Here is a 25,204-nt window from a genome sequence, read left to right as displayed (position 1 = left end):
TGGGACTGAAAGAAAAGAAAACATCAACAAAAAAAGATTTTTGTATAAAAACATTTTTAATTGCAATTTATCTCAATGTCAATTCGTAATTGAACATACTCCTGTCTCTCAGAGAGAGGCTACAGGGTCTAGTATCAATACAAATAAGCATTATGGATAGTAACTAAAACTTATGAGAACAAGTTCAAGTACCGGGCATCTAAAAATGGGCTTTATGGGTTTATCCCGTTTCTATTTCTGATTTTGATTTTTTTTATACTGACTCTCTTCATTTTGAATTGCTCTTTTGAGCAGCTGCTGTTTAAAAGGACTTTGAGCACAATGACAGAAGAGTGAAACTAGCCTAGAGAATTCAAAAAGATTTCAAGCAAAATGTCGAAAAAGAGGCAAAATGGATAAAGCGAAAAAAAGTTCGGCGAAGTAAAAAAAAAATAGGAGCGCTGTAATAGCCGGCCGAGAAGATGAGGGCGGCTAATAAAAAAAATCAAAAGTCAAATTACCGCATGTGAACAAAAAAACCGTTACGGAGAAAGCGAATTTTTGTTCAAAAACTATTCTCACTCTACTTTAAAAATAGAGCGAAAAAAATTCACGCCGCAAAACCACTCGCTCTTCCGCTCCACTTCCTGTTTCGGCGTGACACAAATCACTACTCCAATTTGACTTCAAACATCATGAAAATTTGTGAACAAATATTAGAAAAAGACAGCGCCCCAATACAATCCAGGTTTTTTGAACTTTAAAACGAGCGAGAGCGGCTAAATAATAGCCCTTGAGAGGCTGACGGCGGCTATTAAGCAGGGTTCTGTAATTGTAGGGAAGATATCCTACGTTTAATTAAATTAACTAAAAGAAAGAAAATTTTCATTGCAAAACAAACAAGCAACAAAACAATCACCAAAACTTTCTAAAATTGACCTAAACGTTGTCAAACAAAGAAAATCATTCTCTGCATATTGAAAACTATAAATATATTAAAATATATATCATTCAGAAGCTGAAAACAACTTTCCTTATTCCGGCTGAGAGTCAACGTAACAAAAGAGCGGTCAACATCGATTGCCGAAAAATGGCCGCCGTTGATTCCCATAACTCTATTGGGACTGAAAGAAAAGAAAATATCAACAAAAAAAGATTTTTGTATAAAAACATTTTTAATTGCAATTTATCTCAATGTCAATTCGTAATTGAACATACTCCTGTCTCTCAGAGAGAGGCTACAGGGTCTAGTATCAATACAAATAAGCATTATGGATAGTAACTAAAACTTATGAGAACAAGTTCAAGTACCGGGCATCTAAAAATGGGCTTTATGGGTTTATCCCGTTTCTATTTCTGGTTTTGATTTTTTTATACTGACTCTCTTCATTTTGAATTGCTCTGCTGAGCAGCTGCTGTTTAAAAGGACTTTGAGCACAATGACAGAAGAGTGAAACTAGCCCAGAGAATTCAAAAAGATTTCAAGCAAAATGTCGAAAAAGAGGCAAAATGGATAAAGCGAAAAAAAGTTCGGCGAAGTAAAAAAAAATAGGAGCGCTGTAGTAGCCGGCCGAGAAGATGAGGGCGGCTAATAAAAAAAATCAAAAGTCAAATTACCGCATGTGAACAAAAAAAACCGTTACGGAGAAAGCGAATTTTTGTTCAAAAACTACTCTCACTCTACTTTAAAATTAGAGCGAAAAAAATTTACGCCGCAAAACCACTCGCTCTTCCGCTCCACTTCCTGTTTCGGCGTGACAAAAATCACTACTCCAATTTGACTTCAAACATCATGAAAATTTGTGAACAAATATTAGAAAAAGACAGCGCCCCAATACAATCCAGGTTTTTTGAACTTTAAAACGAGCGAGAGCGGCTAAATAATAGCCCTCGAGAGGCTGACGGCGGCTATTAAGCAGGGTTCTGTAATTGTAGGGAAGATATCCTACGTTTATTTAAATTAAATAAAAGAAAGAACATTTTCATTGAAAAGTGAACAAGCAACAAAAAAATCACCAAAACTTTCTAAAATTAACCTAAACGTTGTCAAACAAAGAAAATCATTCTCTGCATATTGAAATCTTTAAATATATTAAAATATATATCATTCAGAAGCTGATACCAACTTTCATTAATCCGGCTGAGAGTCAACGTAACAAAAGAGCGGTCAACATCGATTGCCGAAAAATAGCCGCCGTTGATTCCCATAACTCTATTGGGATTGAAAGAAAAGAAAAAATCAACAAAAAAAAGAATTTTGTATAAAAACATTTTCAATTGCAAATTATTTTAATGTCAATTCGTAATTGAACATACTCCTGTCTCTCAGAGAGAGGCTACAGGGTCTAGTATCAATACCAATAAGCATTCTAGATGGAAACTAAAATTTATGAGAACAAAGTTCAAGTACCGGGCATCTAAAAATGGCTTTATGGGTTTATCCCTTTTTTTCTGACTTTGTTTTTTTAATACTGACTCTCTTAATTTTGAACTGCTTTGTTGATTAGCTGCTGTTTGAAAGGACTTTGAGCAGAATGACAGAAGAGTGAAACTAGCCTAGAGAACTCAAATGGATTTCACGCAAATTGTCGAAACAGCGGCAAAATGGGTAAAGCGAAAAAAAGTTCGACGAAGTAAAAAAAAATAGGAGCGCTATAATAGCCGGCTGAAAAGATGAGGGCGGCTATTAAAAAAATCAAAGTCGAATTGCCGAACAAAAAAACCGCTACCGAGAAAGCGAAATTTTGTTCAAACACTATTCTCACTCTACTTTAAAATTATAGCGAAAACTCACGCCGCAAAGCCACTCGCTCTTTCGCTCCACTTCCTGTTTCGGCGTGACCAAAATCCCTACTCCAATTTGACTTCAAACATCATGAAAATTTGTGAGCATATATTAAAAAAAGACAGCGCCCCAATACAATTCAGGTTTTTTTTTGAATTTGAAAACGAGCGAGAGCGGCTAAATACTAGCCCTTGAGAGGCTGACGGAGGCTATTAAGCAGGGTTCTGTAATTGTAGGGAAGACATCCTACGTTTTGTTAAATTAACTAAAGGAAAGAACATTTTTCTTGAAAAACCAACAAACAATAAAACAATCACCAATACTTTCTAAAATTAACCTAAACGTTGCCAAACAAAGAAAATCATTCTCTGCATATTGAAAACTTTAAATATATTAAAATATATATCATTCAGAAGCTGATACCAACTTTCCTTAATCCGGCTGAGAGTCAACGTAACAAAAGAGCGGTCAACATCGATTGCCGAAAAATAGCCGCCGTTGATTCCCATAACTCTATTGGGATTGAAAAGAAAATATCAACAAAAAATGATTTTTGTATAAAAACATTTTTAAGTGCAAGTTACTTTAATGTCATTTCGTAATTGAACATACTCCAGGGTCTAGTATCAATACCAATAAGCATTATAGAGTTTAACTAAAACTTATGATAACAAAGTTCAAGTAACGGGCATCTAAAAATGGGCTTTATGGGTTTATCTCTTTTCTGACTTTGATTTTTTTTATACTGACTGTCTTCGTTTTGAATTGCTTTGCTGAGCAGCTGCTGTTTAAAAGGACTTTGAGCAGAATGACAGAAGAGTGAAACTAGCCTAGAGAACTCAAAAGATTTCACGCAAAATGTCGAAAAAGCGTCAGAATGGGTGAAGCGAAAAAAGTTCGGCGAAAAAAGTTTTAAAAAAGTAGGAGCGCTATAATAGCCGGCTGAGAAGATGAGGGCGGCTATTTAAAAAAATCAAAGTCAAATTGCCACATGTGAACAAAAAAAACCGCTACCGAGAAAGCGAAATTTTGTTCAAACACTGTTCTCACTCTACTTTAAAATTAGAGCGAAAAAAATTCACGCGGCAAAAGCACTCGGTCTTTCGCTCCACTTCCTGCTTCGGCGTGACCAAAATCACTACTCCAATTCGACTTCAAAAATCATGAAAATTTGTGAACAAGTCTTAAAAAAAGACAGCGCCCCAATACAATTCAAATTCTTTGAATTGTAATCAAATTCTTTGAATTGTAAAAAACCAAGAGAAGCCCAATAATAGCCCCAGCTATCGCTGTGCGGCTATTAATTAACTTTCATAAACAAAGCCACCATCAAGGCCTTATAGCGAGTACTCCGCGAATCTTCAAAATCAACTGGCATCTTAATTCACAGTTGGATAGGTGGGACGAGGTACGCATAAGTCAAAATCTTCTCAACTTTACCAGTTCACCGTCAGTACAACTGACCTTCTGACCTCAATCAAATTTAATTCAGTGAGTGTATGTCATTTTCCTCATTTGCGTTAGTCAAAGTGACTTCCGATCACATCCAGATAAAACGCTTGAACAAATTCATCGCGGAAAAACGAGGAATTGTTAGAAAACCAATACTCCCCTTCGAACCGTAAAAGGACAGAGCATTAATACAAACCAAATTCTTTGGATTGTAATATTATGAGGTCTGATTTTTTCACAATCTTAAGCGCAGCTACATTTTTTAAGAGCAAGCAATAATTGGTCAACTTCTACATTTGGATTGTCATTAATTTTAGCTACCAAAATACCCAGCAACTAATTTTTTCTGCTTTTGAAAACTTAACGAGATTTTAAAATATGCCGATTTATTTCTCTAATCCCCTTTTGCCTAACATGTCGCTTCTTTGAAGATGTTTCTATTTGCAGATTTTCTAAACAGAATGTTTATCCTGTTTCGTACACAAGACATCTGAATGAAAATTTGAAATTAAGCATGGATTTCAAGCGAGGTCTTATTGTTTATACCTATTTAGATAGTATACATCACGTATAAAGAGATTTTTACCTCCACATGCAATTTTAATTTTTGTGCATTTTTTTTTAAAATTGGCTTTTGAAATTAACCAGCAACATTAGAAAATTGACAGGCATGCATTTCCACCTTTTAAATGCACCGTTGTTCAGGGATGAACATTTTGTTCAAGATGCCTTCCTGAAATTCATTCCCAAGATTCTCTTGAAACTTACGTCAATATGATAAAACTAAGTGTTGAAATGCGAACTCTGAACTTTTCATAGGAGACCAATTAAGCAGCTTTGGGAATTTCAACGCTTCAATCGGTGCTAGGAAAATTGGCCGACAGGGCGTTTAGCCGACAAGGAAAAAATGAAAATTTAGCCGACAGTTTTATCATAATTGGTCATAAAAGTCTCATTGGTCCATAAAAGTCTCAGTAGTTCGGTTGTGATAGATTCATATCAAGTCCCACGGGCCGCTGAGGCATGGCCATGGCCCGCGAGGCATGGCCAGATGCGGTAAAATACGGTCCGACCACGGATAGACCTTCGTTACTCTAGTTGATGAAATAACTGCGGTATATTTGTGCGCTTACGAAATAGTGTTTTAAATTGGCCAATCACAGCTTCAGAATAAGTTTTATTGCTCATTTTACTTAAATTGTCGGTTAAATTTCTTTTTTTGGTTGTCGGCTAAACGCCCTGTCGGCCAATACGGCGGCCACCGCTGCAATCATATCATTGTGCCAATATACAATTGCGGTCATTATGGTGACGTCTTAACAAATAGACGTACCAAAATGTAGAAATTTCAACGAAAGTGATTGGTCGAGAAATTCAAAACACTTTACCTCTATGCGTTCGATTAGCCTAAATTGGACATAGCCGAGTGCTAGATTATATTTTTACCGCATCTAGCCATGCCTCGCGGGCCATGGCCATGCCTCAGCGGCCCGTACGACTTGATATGAATCTATCACAACCGAACGTGAGACCAGTTTCCCCAAAAAAAGTATAATTATTCTATTTCGGCTTATCGCGGTTTCAGAGAAATTTTTCGTTAACACGCATATCCTATTTTAAAACATGGAGAATTTGTTGAGCAATCAGCCAATCGGAAAACCATATTCCTATTTTCTCAATTGTGATTGGCCAGCAGTAAAATTTCTATATTTTGGTACGTCTGCCATTTTCACTAGCGCCGGTCATTATATCTACTCTCTCACGGTTTCCTTATAAGCGAGCCCTGCATTCAACGTCTTCCTAACTTCCTGATTGATCTTATTTTTGAAGATTTTGTTCGATAACGAGCCCCAACACAAACATTACAGTCGCCAAGAAAAAGAGGTTCGTTGAATTGCTTCAATTGAATACAGTTTGATCTTTAATAAATCAGATATGCAAGCTTTCTAATTATCTACATTAAAGGGGACAAATTAAATGGGATATTTAATTAGGGACGTTAAGGATAACAAATGCATTTTTATAGATTTGAAACACGTGATCAGCTAGGTTGTCAGTTCCCTAGACAACCAAGGGTAATGAGAACCGTTTCCTTTTCCGTCTTCAACAAACGTTCTGTTCTTGTGTTGTTTCATGTCATTGCATGGTGCGTTTTTGCATGGATAATTTGTGCTCTTGCTAGGTACGGCTACATTAAGTACAAGGGTACAAAAAATATGAGACAAATGTTTAAATTCTTGCTGGGAAAAGGAACCCGTTCCGAAAAATAGTTGATACGTACTTTGTATTTAGCCATAAAGATCCAGTTGTATTTTAAATATAATTGAACAAATTCGGAGACTAACAAATTATTTTATTTGATCTATGTCGACATGTACAGGCCACAGCCTTTCGCATCAACTATTACTCATTAAGATCAAGTAATCTACACAATGGCTAATCTACAACTGACATCCATCTTCTCAAAATAAACTCTTAGCAAACAAAGATTCAGAAGAACAGATTAAGTGCAATCACGCATGAACACAATATTTTCCCATACGGTCCATAATATACTGTTTTTTGCATATACAGAATATATAATGAGAAGATCATCGGGTATTGCATTGTTTTGGGCTATTCTACATTGTATGTTGAACATTATACATCCTACTTCATTTTACATTGTGTTATCAAGAGGGTGCCTTGTGGGGAAACTACATGAAGATAATTCGACTTTACAGCAGATGAGTTTTATTTAGTGATGATTTTTGAAGTAGCTACCAACAGCTAGGCTGTATCTACGATGGACAACTGCATGTTTGTTGATTCGAAGACGACAGGCGCCAGGAGGCTGGCGATGATGTGCATTCAAGTTATGCTCACAATAATTGTAATATTTTGAGCTTGTTTTTGGTTCCAGTCAAAAACTATCATACCTCTCGAACTTGGGCATCTCTTATAACCCCTTCTCATGTTCTTTCTTGTTCTTCAAGGCTTCATTTCTTTAGCCAAGTACACTTTGAACAAGTAGAGCTTCTTGTCAAGCTTATCTCACGCTCAATTTACATTAGGTTGTTCTCTCTCAACCTTCTAACAGGGGGTTTAACTTCATATTGGAATTTAAATTACGCCATAAGGTCTTACGTCACAACCTCTTGGCTCATAGATTAGTCCATAACTCTTATGCACATCACTGGTCTTATTTTCGTGTATTGTATGCTAATTTCATTGATCTGTTCTTTTCAGTTCGTTATATATAACTAAATGACCCTGATCAGGGCTGAAGACTAACGAGACATAATTTTTCTTGTATTGGAGTACGGAATATATATGTTTAGTGATAGCTTGCTGCTGCTGCTGGGCGTGCTGGTCTGTGCTGATGTGGAGAGGGAAGGAATAAGAAAAGGGGACTGATTTGTTGAGTACTTCTACTTATGATGTGTATCGTTGGTTGGTTGGATTTGCTCGATTGTTCCGATGTCACCGACACCTACTTCGTTGACACCAGATAGTTTGGCTGAAATAAAACAGCGAAACGTAGATCTGCTCAATTCAATTAAGCAGTGTATCTGATGTGCATCAACAATCTTAGCCGATGCAGTCAAGTTGTAAATTTCAAATCATTAGAGCAACAAAGTTGACTACCCTTGACTTATTTTTCATGTTCCTCACCCGAGGCAATAAAAAATCAACTAATAGGGTAGTCGATCAACTCGGCAGCGGCAAGTATACATACATGTATATACATGTAATTTTGACAGTAGTTAATCAACAAATTCACCCACACTTCAGTTCTCTGCATGACACATTGAATAATACAAGATTCACAAAACTTAAAACTGGTAGATAGTCTGACCATCCGAATAGTCTATTCTTCTAAATACGAGATCTGTCGAGAAATATGCCAAAAACATGTCGTACGGTTCGCTGCCAAAGTGTGGCAATTCCTTACCCTGGATATATGGGTTAGTAGTGATGCAGGTCAGGGTGCGTCTGCCCCTTGATGCTATTCCTCTTCACTAGTCTAGTGTCAGCTGGGTGCAAGGGGGGACACTCCTGGAGAAGGGGGAGGGGAGTAGGGGTGCGTGTGAGGTGACTGATTAGGGTAGAAACCTGAGGGGAATTCGCAGTTGCGATTCAGCACTCTGAATGTAGCCACTTGGTCTACACCGTAGTAGTGCACAAATATTGCAATTACCACAAACACGTGGAATATCTGATGGCTATGGCCCTAAAACAAAGACACTCTCTGGTTAGAAACAATACATCAGAAATCGTAAACATTAAAAAAGCAAAGCAAAACATTAGTCAGCAAGCCGAAACATAGCCGGCAAAATGCCTGAAAAAAGCCGCCGTTGACACCAGAGACCAACGTTGGGATTGAAACAGTTAGAAAAGAGAAAAATTGACAACTTAATTTTTCTCCAAGTGTCGAAAAGTGCACTACTTTCTTCTGCAAGTTCATTACATTAAATATGTTTAATTCGGCCTCCAAACTGGAGGACAATAAGCTTAATACTAATACCAATTTACAACTGAATTACAATCCCGAGAAATAAATAAATTCAAAACCTGACTGTCAGCTTATGTAGAAGAATAATTTTTAATAGTAGGAACGGCTTATAACAATACAAAAAAGAAAATAAACAAAACCTCACTTAGCGTTGTTTGAAAAGTTTTTTTTAAAGACCTGTTGATTAGGCGACTAAAACCCTTTGAAAAAAAATTAAATAAACGTTACACAAAAAGTAAAGGACAACAGATAGTGAATTCGTCGGAGTCTTTCGAATTTAATTAAACTCTCTGAAGTTGCATCAAATTCATTAAAATGCGTAGTTAAAACTGCTTATTAGAAGCCGCAAAAGTATTAGGTATAACCAAAGGATAATATAGAGAAACTAATAAAAGGCAACAAGCAGGCAAAAATAGAAGCTTACTAAAATCTATTTTTTAAACGAATGGTTTCAAAGTAAAAAAAATGTTATCTACAAATTGGAACCGTTAAAATATTTAAGCTTGTCTCACGTTGAAAAAAAACAATGAGATCTGTTTATGATGAGACTAAAAACCAGAAGCACAGTCAAAACAAAGAAACGTTATTTTTGAAAAAAAATGGCCTCAAGGGATGCATAACAACCTACTAGCTTAAACCACGCTATAGTGCGCGTTTTATCTTGCGTTAATCAGAAAGTCTATGATACCTGTTATTACTGAGAGTAAGTAGCATGGCAACCAACAAATACTCAAAACTAAAACAATATACCTTTAAAGCTACCTTTAAAAACAGCGTAAAAGTCAGTAACACTTTTTCATAACAAAACATAAAAAATTAATTAAGCATTAATAGAGAGCTAAGGCGGCAGGCAATCTTAGCTTTCGAGTACGGGTTGCTACGGGTACGGGCAAATAACTACGAGTTCGGGCAAAACAAGCCGTGACAAAGTAGTTGTAACTTTGATATCAATTGAAACTATCCGACAATTATACCAGCCATTTATGAAAAAATGAGAAGGACAAAAACTTTAAATAGCTGGCAGATTGTGGGAGAATAGCCACCGTTGACGCACTAGACTCATTTAGGAATGAAACCGAAAACGAAAAAAAGAAGAGGTAGAAATTGACAGAAAATTTTCCCAAGTTTCAAAAAAGTTATAATTCACTGAGCAGTTCGTTAGATTCTAAAAAATACTTAATACAGCTTTTAATCTGAAGGCTATTAAGCTTAATACTGCTTTCAGCTAGCAATCGCTCTAATGAACTTCGATAACGTAACGCACTATGACTTAATGACCGGTCGTTATCGGTTTATCCCGTTTCGATTTTGCTCTTTTGATGTTGACCGTAGATTAAGTAACTCAGTTGCGTGCCAGAACTTAAAATCTATTCAGTTGAAACAGTGAGTGAAGTGAGTCAGAAGTCAAGCGTGAAAATCGTGACTTATGTAAAACGTGATCAAAAGGTAAAGCGAATTAAAAAATAGCAGGACAAGTCCTGACATACAATTCAAAGAATTTTCATTGACTACACAAAAAGTTAAACCTAGAACTGACTATGAGTTAATTGGGATACCATTTCTAAAAAAAATCAGATCGCAAAACAAAAACAAAATCAGAAAATCAATGTCAAAATGCCGCTTGTAAACAAAAATACAATAGCGATAAATTGAAATTTGGTTTAAATAAAAATAGGCGTATAATGAACGATGAATGGATTGTGAAAACCATTTAGAAAAAATCCAATCCAACACATTGAAAACATGGCCGGAAGAGTTCCGCAAACGACTCGAAGGAAAAAAAAATTGCCCATACTTATGACTAAACAACTAGAACAAACATTGTGAACCCTGAACCTCCATAAATGCCATAAAAAATTTAAGGAAGAATAGAAACGGCATTCAAAAACAAATCGTACAAAAAAACTAGAAAAACTTAATGAGTTTTTTTAATAGTACAAGGAAACAAAAAGCCGGGTAAAATTCCTTTGCAATTAGAGCAATGAAAAGCTCGAAAAACAATGGGCAAGTCATAATAGGCTAAGAAACTTGTCTAAGACTAAAAAAAGAAAAACGAAAAAAAAATAAGAAAAAGGGTTCAAAGTTTCTCAGTTTTTCTCTCAATTTTCCTAAGACAAAATGATTTATACCAAGAAAACATTAGTCAATTGGTATCTGAATATTCCTTAAGTAACATGCTTCTATACAAATCCCACTTAAAGCATTAAAACAAAAAAAAAACAGGCAAAAAATCAATAAATTTCGTCTAAAAATCAGCAAAACTGATCAAAAACCTGCAAATTAGCATTTAACTCAAATTAACTGCTTGAAACCTTCATTTCCTATCAAAAGGAGCCTAATACAACTACAATATCATAATCCAACCTCATTACCATCAGAAGTCGCAAAAAAACTGCTTTTAAAAGCCGCACGTGAACAAAAAATATCGCTCGCTTAGAGAAAATTTTTTCACACATCAATTTCTCGCTCTCTCAAAAACAGTCTCTTTTCGTTCCGCTCTTCACTTTTGTTCAGCACCAAAATCACTCCAAATTTTTTCACGCTTTTCATTTCCCGCTTCAAAATCACTCCAATAAAATTGATTAAAAAAGAACTTCTCCAATACTCCTCTTCGAGCCGTAAAACAGTAAAAATCAAAATGAAATTGCCGCATGAGAATAGAAAAACACTATCGAGAAAGCGAATTTTTGTTCAAACACCGTTTTCTCACTCTACTTTAAAATTAGAGCGAAAAAACTTCACGCCCCAAATCCACTCGCTTTTTCGCTCCATTTCCTGTTTCGGCTGCCCAAAATCATTACTCCAATTTGACTTCAAAAATCATACAAATGTGTGAACAGATCTGAAAAAACATAGCAGGACAAGTCCTGATGTACAATTCAAAGAATTTTCATTGACTAAACAGAAAACTAGACCTTGAACAGACTATGAATGAATTGGGAGAAAAATTTAGAAAATCCGATCCAAAAAATCGAAAAAACAGTAAAAATCAAAGTGAAATTGCTGCATGTGAACAAAAAACGACTAGCGAGAAAGCGAATTTTTGTTCAAACACCGTTTTCTCACTCTACTTTAAAATTGGAGCGAAAAAACTTCACGCCGCAAAAACCACTCGCTTTTTCGCTCCACTTCTCGTTTCGGCGTGACCAAAATCACTGCTCCAATTTGGCTTCAAAAACATACAAATGTGTGAACAGATCTGAAAAAACATAGCAGGACAAGTCCTGATGTACAATTCAAGGAATTTTCATTGACTAAACAGAAAACTAGACCTTGAACGGACTATGAATGAATTGGGAAAAAAATTTAGAAAATCCGATCCAAAAAATCGAAAAAATAGTAAAAATCAAAGTGAAATTGCCGCATGTGAACAAAAAACACCTAGCGAGAAAGCGAATTTTTGTTCAAACACCGTTTTCTCACTCTACTTTAAATTTAGAGCGAAAAAATTTCACGCCGCAAAACCACTCGCTTTTTCGCTCCATTTCCTGTTTCGGCTGCCCAAAATCATTACTCCAATTTGACTTCAAAAATCATGAAAATGTGTGAACAGATCTTTAAAAAAAAGACAGCGCACCGATACAATTCAAATTCTTAAAATTGTAAAAAGACAGCGCCCCAATACAATTCGAATTCTTTGAATTGTAAAAAGGAGAGCGCCTAAATAAGAGCTGTTGAAAGGCTGGCGGCGGCTATTTAAAAAACGACGGGTAAAGCTAAAAAATAACTTATATTTTGTTGAAATGAACAGTGTCTAAGTCATATAAACTAATGAAATCTCTTTGATGAACTAGGCATTATTAGGACACACGCATGACTTTTTGAAATCCTAGCTACGAAAATCAGGAGAAAATAGCGAAATGAAGTCAGATTGCTTTGTTTTAATTTTGATGCAATGATTTTTGAGTTAGGTAACATAACTCAAAATCTTTGCATGAAAATTAATTAAATCAAAGAAGAAAAGACATAAGATTCACTGATATTGATGTGGAATGAGTGCGCTAACCCAGAGGTCAAATTTGCCTGGGAAGAAGCGCTCTGGAATTCGGAGTGCATAGAGACAGGCCCCACTGATATAGAGGATAGCCATCAGAATCATCCAGCCGAACGAAGCCTCGTAGAAACTCCTCTCCACTCCATACATTGCAATGAAATGCACCGCTGGCACCAGAGCTGATAGTCCCAAGAAGATGTAAAGCCCTGAACAGTAAGCAACACTCAAATAAACTCCAAAAGTACAACATAACACACAAAAGACGAATATATTGTCATCTATACTGAACGTCTAATGCACGTTATACACCGATAATTTCTCCGTTTGACCTGAAATTGCCTCAACTGTGGGTCACTTCTGCCGTTGTGTTACAGTTGATCTCCTTGGTTTTAATCGAGTTCGAGATGACAAGTAACAGTAGCTTATTCGATATCTTATTGAAAAGCTGTTGAACTCCGTTCTAAATTCACTATCAAAAAAAAGCTTCTTCTAAATGCTTTGTTCAACTGTAATTGTTCCGAAATTTTATCAAATTTTATCAAATATATACTGGCTTTTCTTGTCTTCAGTAAAATTTTCACTTTTTGTTCACGCATCGTAGAGAGAAAAGAAGAACACCATTTTGATGCCCTCAGTTTTGCAGGAGACAATTTAAACTATTTAAACTATATTGTCAAATTTAACCCTATTTGACCAAATATTTCCATAAAAAATCTGTTAATTTTTTTTAAAAAAGCTTTTTATATCCCTTTATATGTTTTCTGCTGGTTAAAAACTATTGTACAAACCATTTTTCTGTATCGAAAAGATTTTGAAAGTCAAAGAATTCAAATAAATTAGAGCTCTCAAAATACCAAAAATCAACTTAGTAAAACTAAAAGCAGAAAAATGTAATCTTTTATAAATTCTAGAGTTGTTCTTGCGGACAATTCTTTTTTTTCATCACAACTAACCAGATTTTAGTATATTCTAAACCTTGGAGACGTAAAAAAATAATTTCATGAAATCAACATCAAATCAACCAAATTCAGTTGGAAATCTTTTATCTTTTTCATTTGCAGTATTTATATTGTCAGAGCGGATCAATTGAACTATTATCCTCCAATATAGTGCAATACAGAAGAAATCGAGAGTTAGAGAGTTTATGGATTGCCAAGTTGAAAAATTTAATAATCGATTTTTTTTTTGAAATTCAGTAAATTATTCTTGACTTTTGTATTTTGAAATTGCTCTTCGAAATGATCTTTTCCAGTGTTTGGTTGTTTCTATGAAATTGAAAAAATAAATATTTTTTTGATTTTGAAACCCCTCATATGAAAAATTAAAATTTTTTGAAAGAAGAGAAAGAACTTTTCTTTTCTAGTTCGCATAAAAATTATTGAAACTTCCTTACTTTAGAAGACTGAAAAGGCTAAAAAGTAAAAATTTACTTGAAACAAATGTTACTCAAAGCTACTAAACAAGAATATTCAAGGACAGCCATTAACGTTTTTTTTACATGTTAGACACAATTAGAGGCAGAGTGCAAAAGCTGTCAGAATTATTTTAAAAAATTGTAAAATAGGAAAATTATCTAATATTTGCTGCAATTTGCTTTTTAAGTTCAAAACCAAAAATGTTCCCATTAAATCTAGCTGTTACTACTTCCGCGAGATTTTAAAGCGAATCGATTATGCCCATGGAACATCAAAAATAACAATATTTCGAAACTTCAAAAAGTTCATCAAATTTGAGTGTCAATTTTACGATTACCGATACAATTGACTCACAATTCCTAGAAAAGACCTAGTTTCCTGGAAAAACATCCAAGACATAAATGAAAGTCTTGCACAACTGTTGACCCCATCGAGAGCAGCCCCATCGCTCTTTTTGATAATAGTTTGCGTTAGAAAAAGTTCCAAACCACCCAAAATTGTTTCTTTTTACCATAGAAAATTTGCTCGGAATTTTTGGTGAACCTCACACTGAGCTACTATAAAGCTCTAAGAGCACCGAAACACGCCGATTTAAGCCCTTTTGAGTAACCCTTCCGTTATTTATGGAATAAACTTAACCGACTGAAGAGTGACAAGAAAAGAGATTCTGAGTGCGGGAATTGGAGACTGACCTGCCCTGAGTGGTCTGAATTTTGGGGCTGCAAATCTGTCCCAGAGGGAGATGATGATGCAGATGATTCCTAGGATGTTGATGCTACTGATATAGACCAGCCTGGGAATGTCATTGCAGTAGAAACCATAGTACAGCCACGGCACAAACGATCCCACTATTAACACCGCTATTCCAACGTAGTCTAATCTAGCAACACAAAACAGCCATTTTCTTTTTAAATTCGCTGTTCCATTAGTAGGCAAATCTCAAGAGGCATAATTCGGTATCTCCGTGTCCCGCCTTTCAATCCCCTTTTTATTAAAACCATCTATCATTTAACCCGGATTAAAACACCCCCTATTATTTGATCCCGATTTCAATGGTTTATAAATAATTGGTACAATTAACATTCAAAAGGGAAACTCAGGGTTTATGGAGAGGTTCATGGAAAAATTCGAGGTTTCTGGAAGAAAGGAATTCATTCTCGGAAATCAAATTGAAGCGTTCTACATATTGCATTGACTCATGACTCTTCTTACTTGCTGAAAAGGAGTCTGAACTCGTTGGAGTGGCAGTGTAGTGTGTGGAATAGCCATGAGAAGGTGAGACAGAGGAGGGCACAGATGAAGAAGGTCACCATCACAGCTATGTCAGTCCACATGAAGTTGGCACGTGTGAACTGCCTCACCAAGAAGTAGATCGCCAACAGCACCACCATCACACTACCTAATCGACAAACAAAGCCAGTCTCTTGAAATATCATTAATTTACTGGTTGAATTAATAAATCTACGCCTACATCGCCACCATATTTGTTCCGAGCTCACTTTGGTGGGGGTTCATGCTCAATTTCAATTCCTTCCTTCCTTCACTCAATTTTGGTCAATCGATATATTGATCGTAGAGCTGAGTGGTATCATCAAAAAACACGTCAAGCGTAGAATTTCAATTTAAGACGGTTTTTCATTCTTTTTATCGAGGATATACTGAGGTTTAAAACTGATTTTGTTCATACTGATTTTGTTCATTTGGTGACATTTTTTGTTCAATTTACGAATTTTAAAATCAAATAGTTCTTTCAAATTAAGGATTACACTACAATAGAAAGGTTAGTTTTGATCTCATAGTGAATGTTTACAACCCAAAGCAAGGCTGGTTTTTTGTAAAATATCTTCACATTTTTTTTACTTTATGTCAATTACAGACAAATCAATTTCCACGCCAGGGCTTGTAATCACGAATCTCATTTACCTTCAAATAAAACCCAATGAACTTATGTTTTCAGAGAATAGCTTATGATTTCTATGGCCTCGACGCTGTTTTCGTAAACTTTTAATTAATTTCTGAGTTCTGCCTGTAATTGTAGCCCGTTTTGTAGTCTTATGACACAGCTTCATTAATCAATGCTCGAATTCGCTTCCTACAAAGGAACAAGTGAAATTATCTAATCTAATGTGTTGATACCTAATGCCTGTTATGAAGTTCGGAAATATTTAGAATTTTGATCATTGTCTCCTTTTTAATCTTACTTGTGTCAACTTGTAGCTCGGTATCATTATTGAGAGGTCCCATCGTCTTTCTATTGAATCAAAAATGATTCTGTTTAGTGGTTTTCTGTTTCAATCGCTTTATGACATTGATACTACAAGTTTTCAGAAAACCTTAAATTTTGGATATTTTCTCAAATTTGTGGCCTCTCTTTGGAGGACTTGGACTTGTCACAATATAGCAACAATGCTAGGTCTTCATTGCCGTTAAAAAGAGGCCCAATTGAACATATTGTTTTCAGTAAAGGGATTATAGTTTAATTTGTTTGGACAACGTTTTTTCATAGAAATTTCGAATTTTATTTTTCTGTCTGTATTTGTTGTTCTGTTTGTAGTCGCAGGAATTCTTCTGATAATTTTGAGGTCCATCTTGCTATTTGACAGAATTCATATTGAGGAATTAATGGACCTAAATATTACTTTCAGGTCATAGCTAATGATTTTAATGACTAATTATTTTATTTTCGACAACAGCCAATGATTTTTAAACATAGCTGGCAGAATGCCCAAAAATAGCTGCAATGGCATCGTAGATCTGTAGTCTGAAAAAGATGGCAAAAAAAGACCAAAAAAGAAAATTTTTAAAAAATGCTGCGCTGTTGTATTTTGTTTAACTTGAATTATGTTAACTTGTATAATAAGTTTAACTTATTGCTGATTCTATTAGCTACCCTTAAATACACTTCAGTTAGAGTGACACACACTCATTTGATCTTACCTTTTTGAATTACAGTAAAGAAGGCCCAATTTCAGAGTGAGGAAGTCATTTTTGAGAGAGGTAACTCAACTCACGTGTGACCAAAAATTATTAATCACGCAAATGAACAAAAAAGCTCGATCCATTTAGAGTGAGAAATGACGTCACGCACGCACTTCAGATTAAATTGCATGAACGAATTAACAAAAAGCAGATTTGAAGTGGATGTGACGTCATGTTGTCGTAACAAAACCGACAGGCGAGTGAAAAAACATTTGACCACGCCGGTATTCGAACCAATGACCTCCCGCTCCATAACCATAAGCACTGTCCACTCGGCTATCAGTCTCTTCTTGCTGTTATATTGTAACCGATTTTATACAACAAGCTTTACTTCGGAGTGAGAGCAATAGACATCACTCAAAAATGAAAAACGAAAGCGCGAAAAAGTCACTTGAGTGTTCTAGAAGAAAAATGGTCAAGAGAACAATTTGCATAAAAAAGAACAAAACGTTTACAATAATTGCTATGAACTTCGTTCAAGAGCGATTAAAAACCAAGAGAATACTATTAATAGCCCCAGCTATCGCTGTGCAGCTTTTAAAAACGTCCAACAGGACAAAAATGGCAAAAAAAGCGCAAAATTGAATCCAAATGACTAATATTTGCTTGAAATGTTCAAAATGATTATAAACGAACTATTACTTGTTTAGATAAGGAAACACCTTTGGTTAGAAAAATTAGAGTTAAAACTAAAAACCTGTTTTGAAAAAGGCAGACGTGATCAAAAATATCGCTCACTTGACTCAATTTTTTTTCAAACATAATTTGTCGCTCTTTCAGAATGTTACTTGCACGAAAAGCACTCTACATCCTCTCTCTGATTATAACTTTTGTTCACCAGATTAATCTAATCGAGACGGTATCTCATTTCCTCTAAAAGATCCTTTAAAAATAGACTAATAATCGACTAAAAGAATAGATCACATCAAGGCAGGATTGACTCAAATTGTTTATTCCATTATCGTGAGCCCAAAATTTTGGAGGAGTAAAGAATGGTCCGCTTAAAACAAATGCAGCGATTCGAGAGTATCAAACTTTGGAAATGAGAACTATTAAAATATTATAAGACAACAGAAACTTAGTTTTGCAGTATTTAAAATACTCAAATTCTGTTCATACCGATTAGATGTGTCCATATATTTCCAGTTTCTGTATGAATTTTGAAGACACTTTTGAAACAAGTGCACACACTTGGTATTGGAGGCCGGTGTCCCTTGTGTAAGAAATCATTATCTCTCAACCAATCGGGTAAATGTTGGAAAGCTATCACCTAAAATAGATAATTCTATCAACTCAGTCAGTGCCTTGCCATTGTTCTAAAACATAGCCGACAGATTTCCAAAAATTAGCCGCGACAGGTTTGTAGATCTTCAGTCTCAAAAAGGTAATTAAAATACATAAACCGACTAACGTCGGAAAAATTGCTCTCGAAAGACAAGCGGGACAATTTAATTCAGACGGGGCTGTAGCAGAGAAAAAACTTTTTATGGGTAAAAAAAATACCCGACTAGGGAGGTATTCGCTCCCCTTGTGATCTCCCAGCTTACGATCGCTTTTAATTTTGTAACGCAGACTTAATTTCACAATAAGAGCAATTTAGGTCAAACAAAAAAATGTCAAGCCGGAAAAGTCACTCAAAGAGGTGAAATCGGAAGAATGTTCTAGAAAAAAACGGCAATAAAACATTTTGCATAAGAACTGACAAAAACGTTAACAATATTTGCTTCAAACTTCGTTCGAGAGCAATTAAAAACAAACCGAAAAAGTAATTGCTCTTCTTTATTTACTGCTGAATTAAACCTCAATCAGTGAAACACGCTCAGTCAACCTTATTTCCTTGAAAAGCGTTGAGTTAGAGTAAAGTCAAGTTAATAATGAGGAAGTCATTTTTGAGTGAGGTAAATCAAAAACAATCACTCGAATGCAAAAATCTTTCCACTAAGAGACAAAAATGAAGTAACGCACGCAATTGAGTCAAAATTGCACAAATGTTTAAATAAAGAGTAGATTTGAAGTGATTCTGAGGTCAAATGATTGTAAAACATCTTCACGGAGTAAAAAACTTTGATTGTAATAATATTGTAATAAAAATTGATTGAAATAAAATCGTCAAGAAGTAGAAACATAGCATAGCAGAAGAATTCCTGAATTACAATCTAAATAATTTGAAAAGCAGCTGGCAGATTGCCAAAGAATAGACGCAATGGCTTCGTAGAAATGCAGTCTCAAAAAGATAACATAGCCGGCAGATTGTCGGAAAATAGCCGCCGTTGACGCGCTTGATGTACATCGGGACTGAAACAGGAAAAGAAAAAAACCATCGGCCGATTTTTTTCTGTTTTTTTTTCAGTGTCAAAAAAGTGTTCCAATTTGGCGTGCAGTTTCAAATAGATTTTAAAACTATACTTAATTCGGGCTTCTAAACTGAAAGCTAATAAGCTTAATACCAATGTCAGGTAGCAAACACTAATGAACTTTGATAACCTAATGCACTATGATCTAATGAACGGGCTTTATCGGTTTATCCCGTCCCTTTTGATTTTGATCTTTTGACTTTGACCGCATTCACTACATTACGTAATTCAATACGTGAAGAGAAAGAATTTAAAATCCATTCAGTTGAAACGGTGAATAAAAAAGTCAGAATTCAAACGTGAAAGTCGTGACTTATGTAAAATGAAAAACGTGATCAAAAGGTAAAGCGAATTAAAAAAAGGAGAGCGCCTAAATAATAGCCGTTTAAGAGGCCTGAATGAAAAATGAGTTCAATTCAGTTGAACTTGCACGAACAAATGATCAAAAGGCAGGTTTGAAGTGATTGTGACGTAATATGGTCGTAACATAAATCTTGATGACGAAATAAGAAACCAAGAGGCCAATCATAGCTATAGCGTTGCGGTTATTAATAAACAAAAATAAGCAATTTTACAGGAACAACGTGTTAAAATTAAGCACTTGACCCTATGCACATGTAAGTTAAAGGAATTTGAAGAAAATCTTAACACAAAAATAAGTAACATGGATGATTTGTTGCGTCAAAACTATCAAACCAATAACAACAAGTTACGTAAATACTTGGAATACGGTCCCAAGGACTCATACACGGAACGAAAGAAAACGTACAGGTTTTTCGACAGAGGAAAACCAATAAAAAAGTGATGAAGATACAAAAAAAAACAAAAATGAGAAATCTGGCAAAATTTGGAAGCGTTTTTCAAAAAATAGTAGCATCGAAAAAATTAAGAATACCCATTCAAACACTGCTCCTTGCCAAATGTATAATTTAAAACTTTGAGAAAGCACATAACATATTTTGATCATTTCCACCCAGGGACAAAATCAAAATTAACTAAAGGGCAGATTCAAAAATTCTCTAGAAAAATCAAATGGTATCCCGGACAAAAGATAGCTAGAAACTAAGCAGAATAAATAGTTAAATGTTGCCGCGTTATAAGGTTGATGATACATGTAATCAGCGAGAACAAGTGGGAAAAACAAAAGGAACAAATACAGGTTAAAACTCTAAAATACAATTAAACAAATATTGCTGAAGTAATCGTAACTAACAGATATCAACTTACCAGGTTAAATACGTTCAAAAACTTCTCATTAAAAACCCAGTTTCATTTTCCTCAATGAGATTAAACAAGACATCAAAGAGATTAACAAACAAGGTAAAGCTTAAACCCATTAATACGTTTTTAATGAAAAGAAAGGGTGGAAGTCAAAAACGATTAGAGGTCAAGAGGAACTTAAAAAGGTTTAACCATGTCTTCGGAAAGCATATTGGACCTGCCTTCAATAAAACTACGTGATAAGAAATAGCACAGAAAATGAAGGCAAAATTCAAAAAATTAACACCATTTTTTGAAAGTAGGTAACCTGAAAGTTAAAAACAGAACAATATACAATTAAAGTATTAAAGAGAGCCCTTTATGCCTCCATAGAAGACTGATGAGATTTTGACAATAATGAAATGAGACTAAGTGACAAGACAACGAAAAGAACAACGTTTACATGAGAAACCCAAAACTTCTAATACATTACAACACAGCCGACAGATTGCCAAAAAATAGCCGGCGTTGACGCGCTTGATGCACATCAGGATTGGAAAAGAACAAAAGAAGAGATGAATTGACCATTTCCTTTTTTTTTTCAGTGTCAAAGTGTTCTAATTCGTCGTGCAGTTTCAGTTGTATTCCAAAACTATACTTAATTCAGCTTCTAAACTGAAAGCTAATAAGCTTAATACCAAAGTCAGCTAGCAAACACTCTAATGAATTTTGATAACCTAATTCTCGAGGACTTAATGACCGGGCTTTATCGTGACAAAAATTCTCCGATGAACGGAAAAATTGTTCAATTACCAATTTCTCTATTCACTTTTAAAGCAGATAAAAAAAACCACGCCGTTGAGCTACTCTCTCTCTCTCGTCGCTATTTTCACTATACAACCGTTATTAAACTCATTACTCATGACTTCAAAAAATCGAAAAATATGTAAGATCTTAAAAAAAGAGCGCACAATACCAATGCCTTGGATAGTAAATCTACGCTTTGCGGCCATCAAAAAAGAATTAAATTGGCAAAAAGAAATGACAAAATAGATGCCACGGCCCTTTAGACTTGTAGTTGCAAACATTGAAGCTGAAAAAAATTATGAAAAAGAAGCTAAATCAGAAAACATTTCAGATCAACTTTGAAAAAGAAGCTTCAAGCAATCAGAGACTGAAAATCGTTTTGGCGTACATCCTTGGAACATAGGATCTGTATATTAAGAGCAGTTCCTACTTACTATACATTTAAAATAAACCTGCTTTTGAAATCCAATGTTCGAAAACAACTTCTAGAAAACAGAAAGTTGAAGTAAATCGGCAGACCAACTGAACGCTACGAGCCAAACAGACGTAAAAACTTTTCCAAATTGGAGAAACACAAAAACTAATATTGGAAGAATTTGCTCTCGAACGACAGGCGAGGCAATTTAATTCAGAAACTGTAGCCTAGATAAAATTCACTTTATGTGTGCAAAAATAGTTGACCACGTCGGAATTCGTACCATGGACCTCCCGATCTCTCACCAAAAGCACTGCCCACTCGGCTATCAGGCCCTTCTTTTTGATATGCGGTAATCAATTTTATATTAGCAACAAGCTTTACTTCAGAGTGAGAACAAAAGAGATCACTCAAAAATGAGAAGTCAAAAAGTCACTTGAGAAGTCAAAGAATGTTCTAGAAAAGCGCAAAAACGTTCAAGCGTTTGAAAAAGTTTACAAAAAAGACCAACACGTTTAGAATAATTGGCACGAACTTGGTTCGATAGCAATTAATAATAGCAATTACCATTTACAATTTAGATACTTTTGATATCAGCGTTGGAATACCAACTTTTCCAATAAAAATGCAAGAGAGACAGAGCCCAAAAAACTTTGTATCTAAGAAAAATTTTACTTGAGATATAAGAGACAACCAGGGGAAGGCGAACACAACAATGAAACCTTAAAATATGAAAATAACAAAAACTATAAAACGTGAAATGAACAAAGATTCTCAAGATTTGTTAAAAGACTTGGTGTTTAGTCCTAAAACAACATTGGAACGCTCAAATATGTGCAAGACCCAGCTTTAAGATCAAAAGAATCTTATTGATCACTTGAACTTATAATCGACTAGCGTCGGAAGACTCGCTCCCATAAGTCCCTTACAACTTACGGGATCTCTAGCTATTACAGCCTGCTTCAGATAAAAAGTACACTAAGGGGCTTCAGATGTCGTCATTAGAGAATATTGCATACCAGTAATACCATTTGAATGATGTAATTACACCAATTTTGGCTCACTTTTCATTTGACTTTCAGAAAATTCCCGCCAATTGAATTCAACTGGTTAAAATTGTGAATGAGTGAAATCTAGTCACGCTAAACGGCAAAACTGTCAAGCAAAAAATGCATAGAAGAACAACCTGTAGAATACCGGAAACGACTCGAAGAGTCCTGGAATACAAACTAAATTTAACTTACCTAAATAAGAAATCAAGAAACAAAAACAAACAAACAAACAAGAGTTTAAACAACGCCAGCAGATCGCCGGAATAGCTGCGAACGAATTGCGTGCCGTATAATAGAGATAGAAACAGATACAAGCTGAAAAAGTTATCGACGCCACTCAAAAAACTATTCAGCAAAAATGATGAAGCTTTAAAATTCATTCCGCTGAAGCCTTTTTATTAGGGACCTTTTTATTAGGGACCATCATACAAATTAGTTCCTTTGACCTTAAACTATTCAAACTAAACTCAAACTTTAGAGTGTAAAAGTCATTTTATCGAGTGAGGTAAGTCCCTTATTATCAAAATCCAATCACGAAATTGACCTAATTTTTTGATAGAGCGAGTGAGAAATGACGCCACACGCGCAATTACCGTTAGTGAGAGGATGTCATCAGCTTTGCTGTGTGAACAAATGTAAAACGAAAAAGCGTCAGACAAATAAACATAACCGACTAAACGTCGGAAGAATTGCTCTCGAACGACTAGTGGGAGCTCTAATCAATTACAGCCTGCTTCAGTCGGGGGAGGGAGGGAGGGGGAGCCTAAATGGGACTAAGAAGTACAATAGTGGGCTTCAAATAACCACACTAGAGGTTAACGTGTACTACTATTAAGATTTAAAGTGAACAATGGCACCAGCTTCGGCGCACTTTTCATTTGACTTTTAGTATTAAATTGCCGCCAATTGATTTCAGCTGCTTGAAATTGTGATTGAGAGAGAATTTTAGTTCACGCGAAACGCAAAAAGTCAAGGGTGTAATAGTCACTCGAAAAATCAAAATTGTCAAGCGAAAATTTTGCATAACAAAGACACACACGTTTACAATAATTGCTATGAACTTCGTTCAAGAGCAATTAATTAATAATGGGGGTGCGGGTACGTAGGTGGGTTATAGGGGGACAGTAATGGGATGAAAACTTGACCATTCGACCTTGAGTCATACCAATAGTTCCTTATTACTATATATTAGTAACTAAGCGCCTGTCAAAGTCCAATGTTCTAAAAAAGAAGTCAATGTTTAAAAAAATAAACAAAAAAGTTCAAGTCAAGAACAAATTTTCTTCAGCTACAAAAAAATACAGAATACCAATACTCTTCTTTGAGTCATAAAACACGACACAAGAGATTCCAATATTTGCTCAAAACTTCGTTCAAGAGGAACTAAAAACACAATGACGAATTATTCTCCAAAAACTTGAAATTTGCATACATTCATTAATCATTTGTCTAAATTTATGATAAATGTGTCGCCAAAATCAATTAACAACCAACTAAAAAGCAAAATAACTAATTTCGAGGTTGCAAGACAAACAGAGCCAAAATCGATTTAAAAGAGGTTAACAAATTCGTGCTGCTCCAAACTACCCATTGACCCGAGCATAAGCAAAATGTCATTTGCCCTTGAAGCAAAAATATTGGAAAAACTTGAAAATGCAAAACTCACTATTAATTTTTGTTTTTAAGTTTGCACTACTAACAAATCTATCGCAAAAACGAAATGGAAAGAAATTCTATCATTCACAAAGCCTCTATGAACTGTGATCAACGGTAATTTCACACCCATTTAACAAACATTACCGACCAACATCGTTCGAATTGCTTTAAAACGACTGGTGAGCGGTCGCTTTCGTCAGTGGCTAGCTTCCCCTTAGTGAGGTCAGCTTTAACTTAATTGAGGCGGCTGATCGGTGATGGTGTGAGCATGGTGATGAAAGAGCGGGGTTACGGGTAAATGAGGTGGAGTGGCGGGTGGGAGTTAAGTGTGAGGGGACCACAGTTAAGTGTGTAAGAACCGCCCTTCAAACCGTGAAATTGTCTCTTCAAGTTTCGTCGGTGAATAGCAGACTTAGAGACTAGTCAGCCGTAAGGCTCTAAGACAACTTGATGCCCTCCGGCTTTACATGTCTATCCCATTTTTCAGGACGAAAATCCAATTGCTCAGACCAAAAACTGCTCAGACTTAGAGCACCAATACAACCTCAATTTACTTATCGCTAGCGCAGCTATTAAAAATCAAATTGTAAGCGAAAATTGGCAAAGGGAAACAATTGCGGT

General features: G+C 35.4%; 2 protein-coding genes across 2 annotated transcripts in view; both read right to left on the bottom strand.

Moving 5' to 3' along the window:
* The window catches only part of LOC142337622 (fizzy-related protein homolog), a 270,950-nt gene that overhangs the window by 173,601 nt on the left and 72,145 nt on the right, over positions 1 to 25,204 (bottom strand).
* LOC142337618 (uncharacterized) overlaps positions 6,102 to 25,204 on the bottom strand; it is a 41,819-nt gene continuing 22,716 nt past the window's right edge. Inside the window, exons 5-10 of the mRNA XM_075386972.1 lie at positions 18,219 to 18,369; positions 15,333 to 15,519; positions 14,813 to 15,000; positions 12,718 to 12,911; positions 8,151 to 8,429; positions 6,102 to 7,715 (exon numbers count right to left, since the gene is read on the bottom strand). Coding sequence (XP_075243087.1) covers positions 8,229 to 8,429; positions 12,718 to 12,911; positions 14,813 to 15,000; positions 15,333 to 15,519; positions 18,219 to 18,369 — 921 coding nt within the window. The 3' untranslated portion in view covers positions 6,102 to 7,715; positions 8,151 to 8,228. The remainder of the gene's footprint in view (positions 7,716 to 8,150; positions 8,430 to 12,717; positions 12,912 to 14,812; positions 15,001 to 15,332; positions 15,520 to 18,218; positions 18,370 to 25,204) is intronic.

This window comes from Convolutriloba macropyga, chromosome 4 (genome assembly GCF_964194025.1).
Source record: "Convolutriloba macropyga chromosome 4, txConMacr16.3, whole genome shotgun sequence".
Classification (NCBI taxonomy): Eukaryota; Metazoa; Xenacoelomorpha; order Acoela; family Convolutidae; genus Convolutriloba; species Convolutriloba macropyga.
This window is presented reverse-complemented; position numbering and strand designations above follow the sequence as displayed.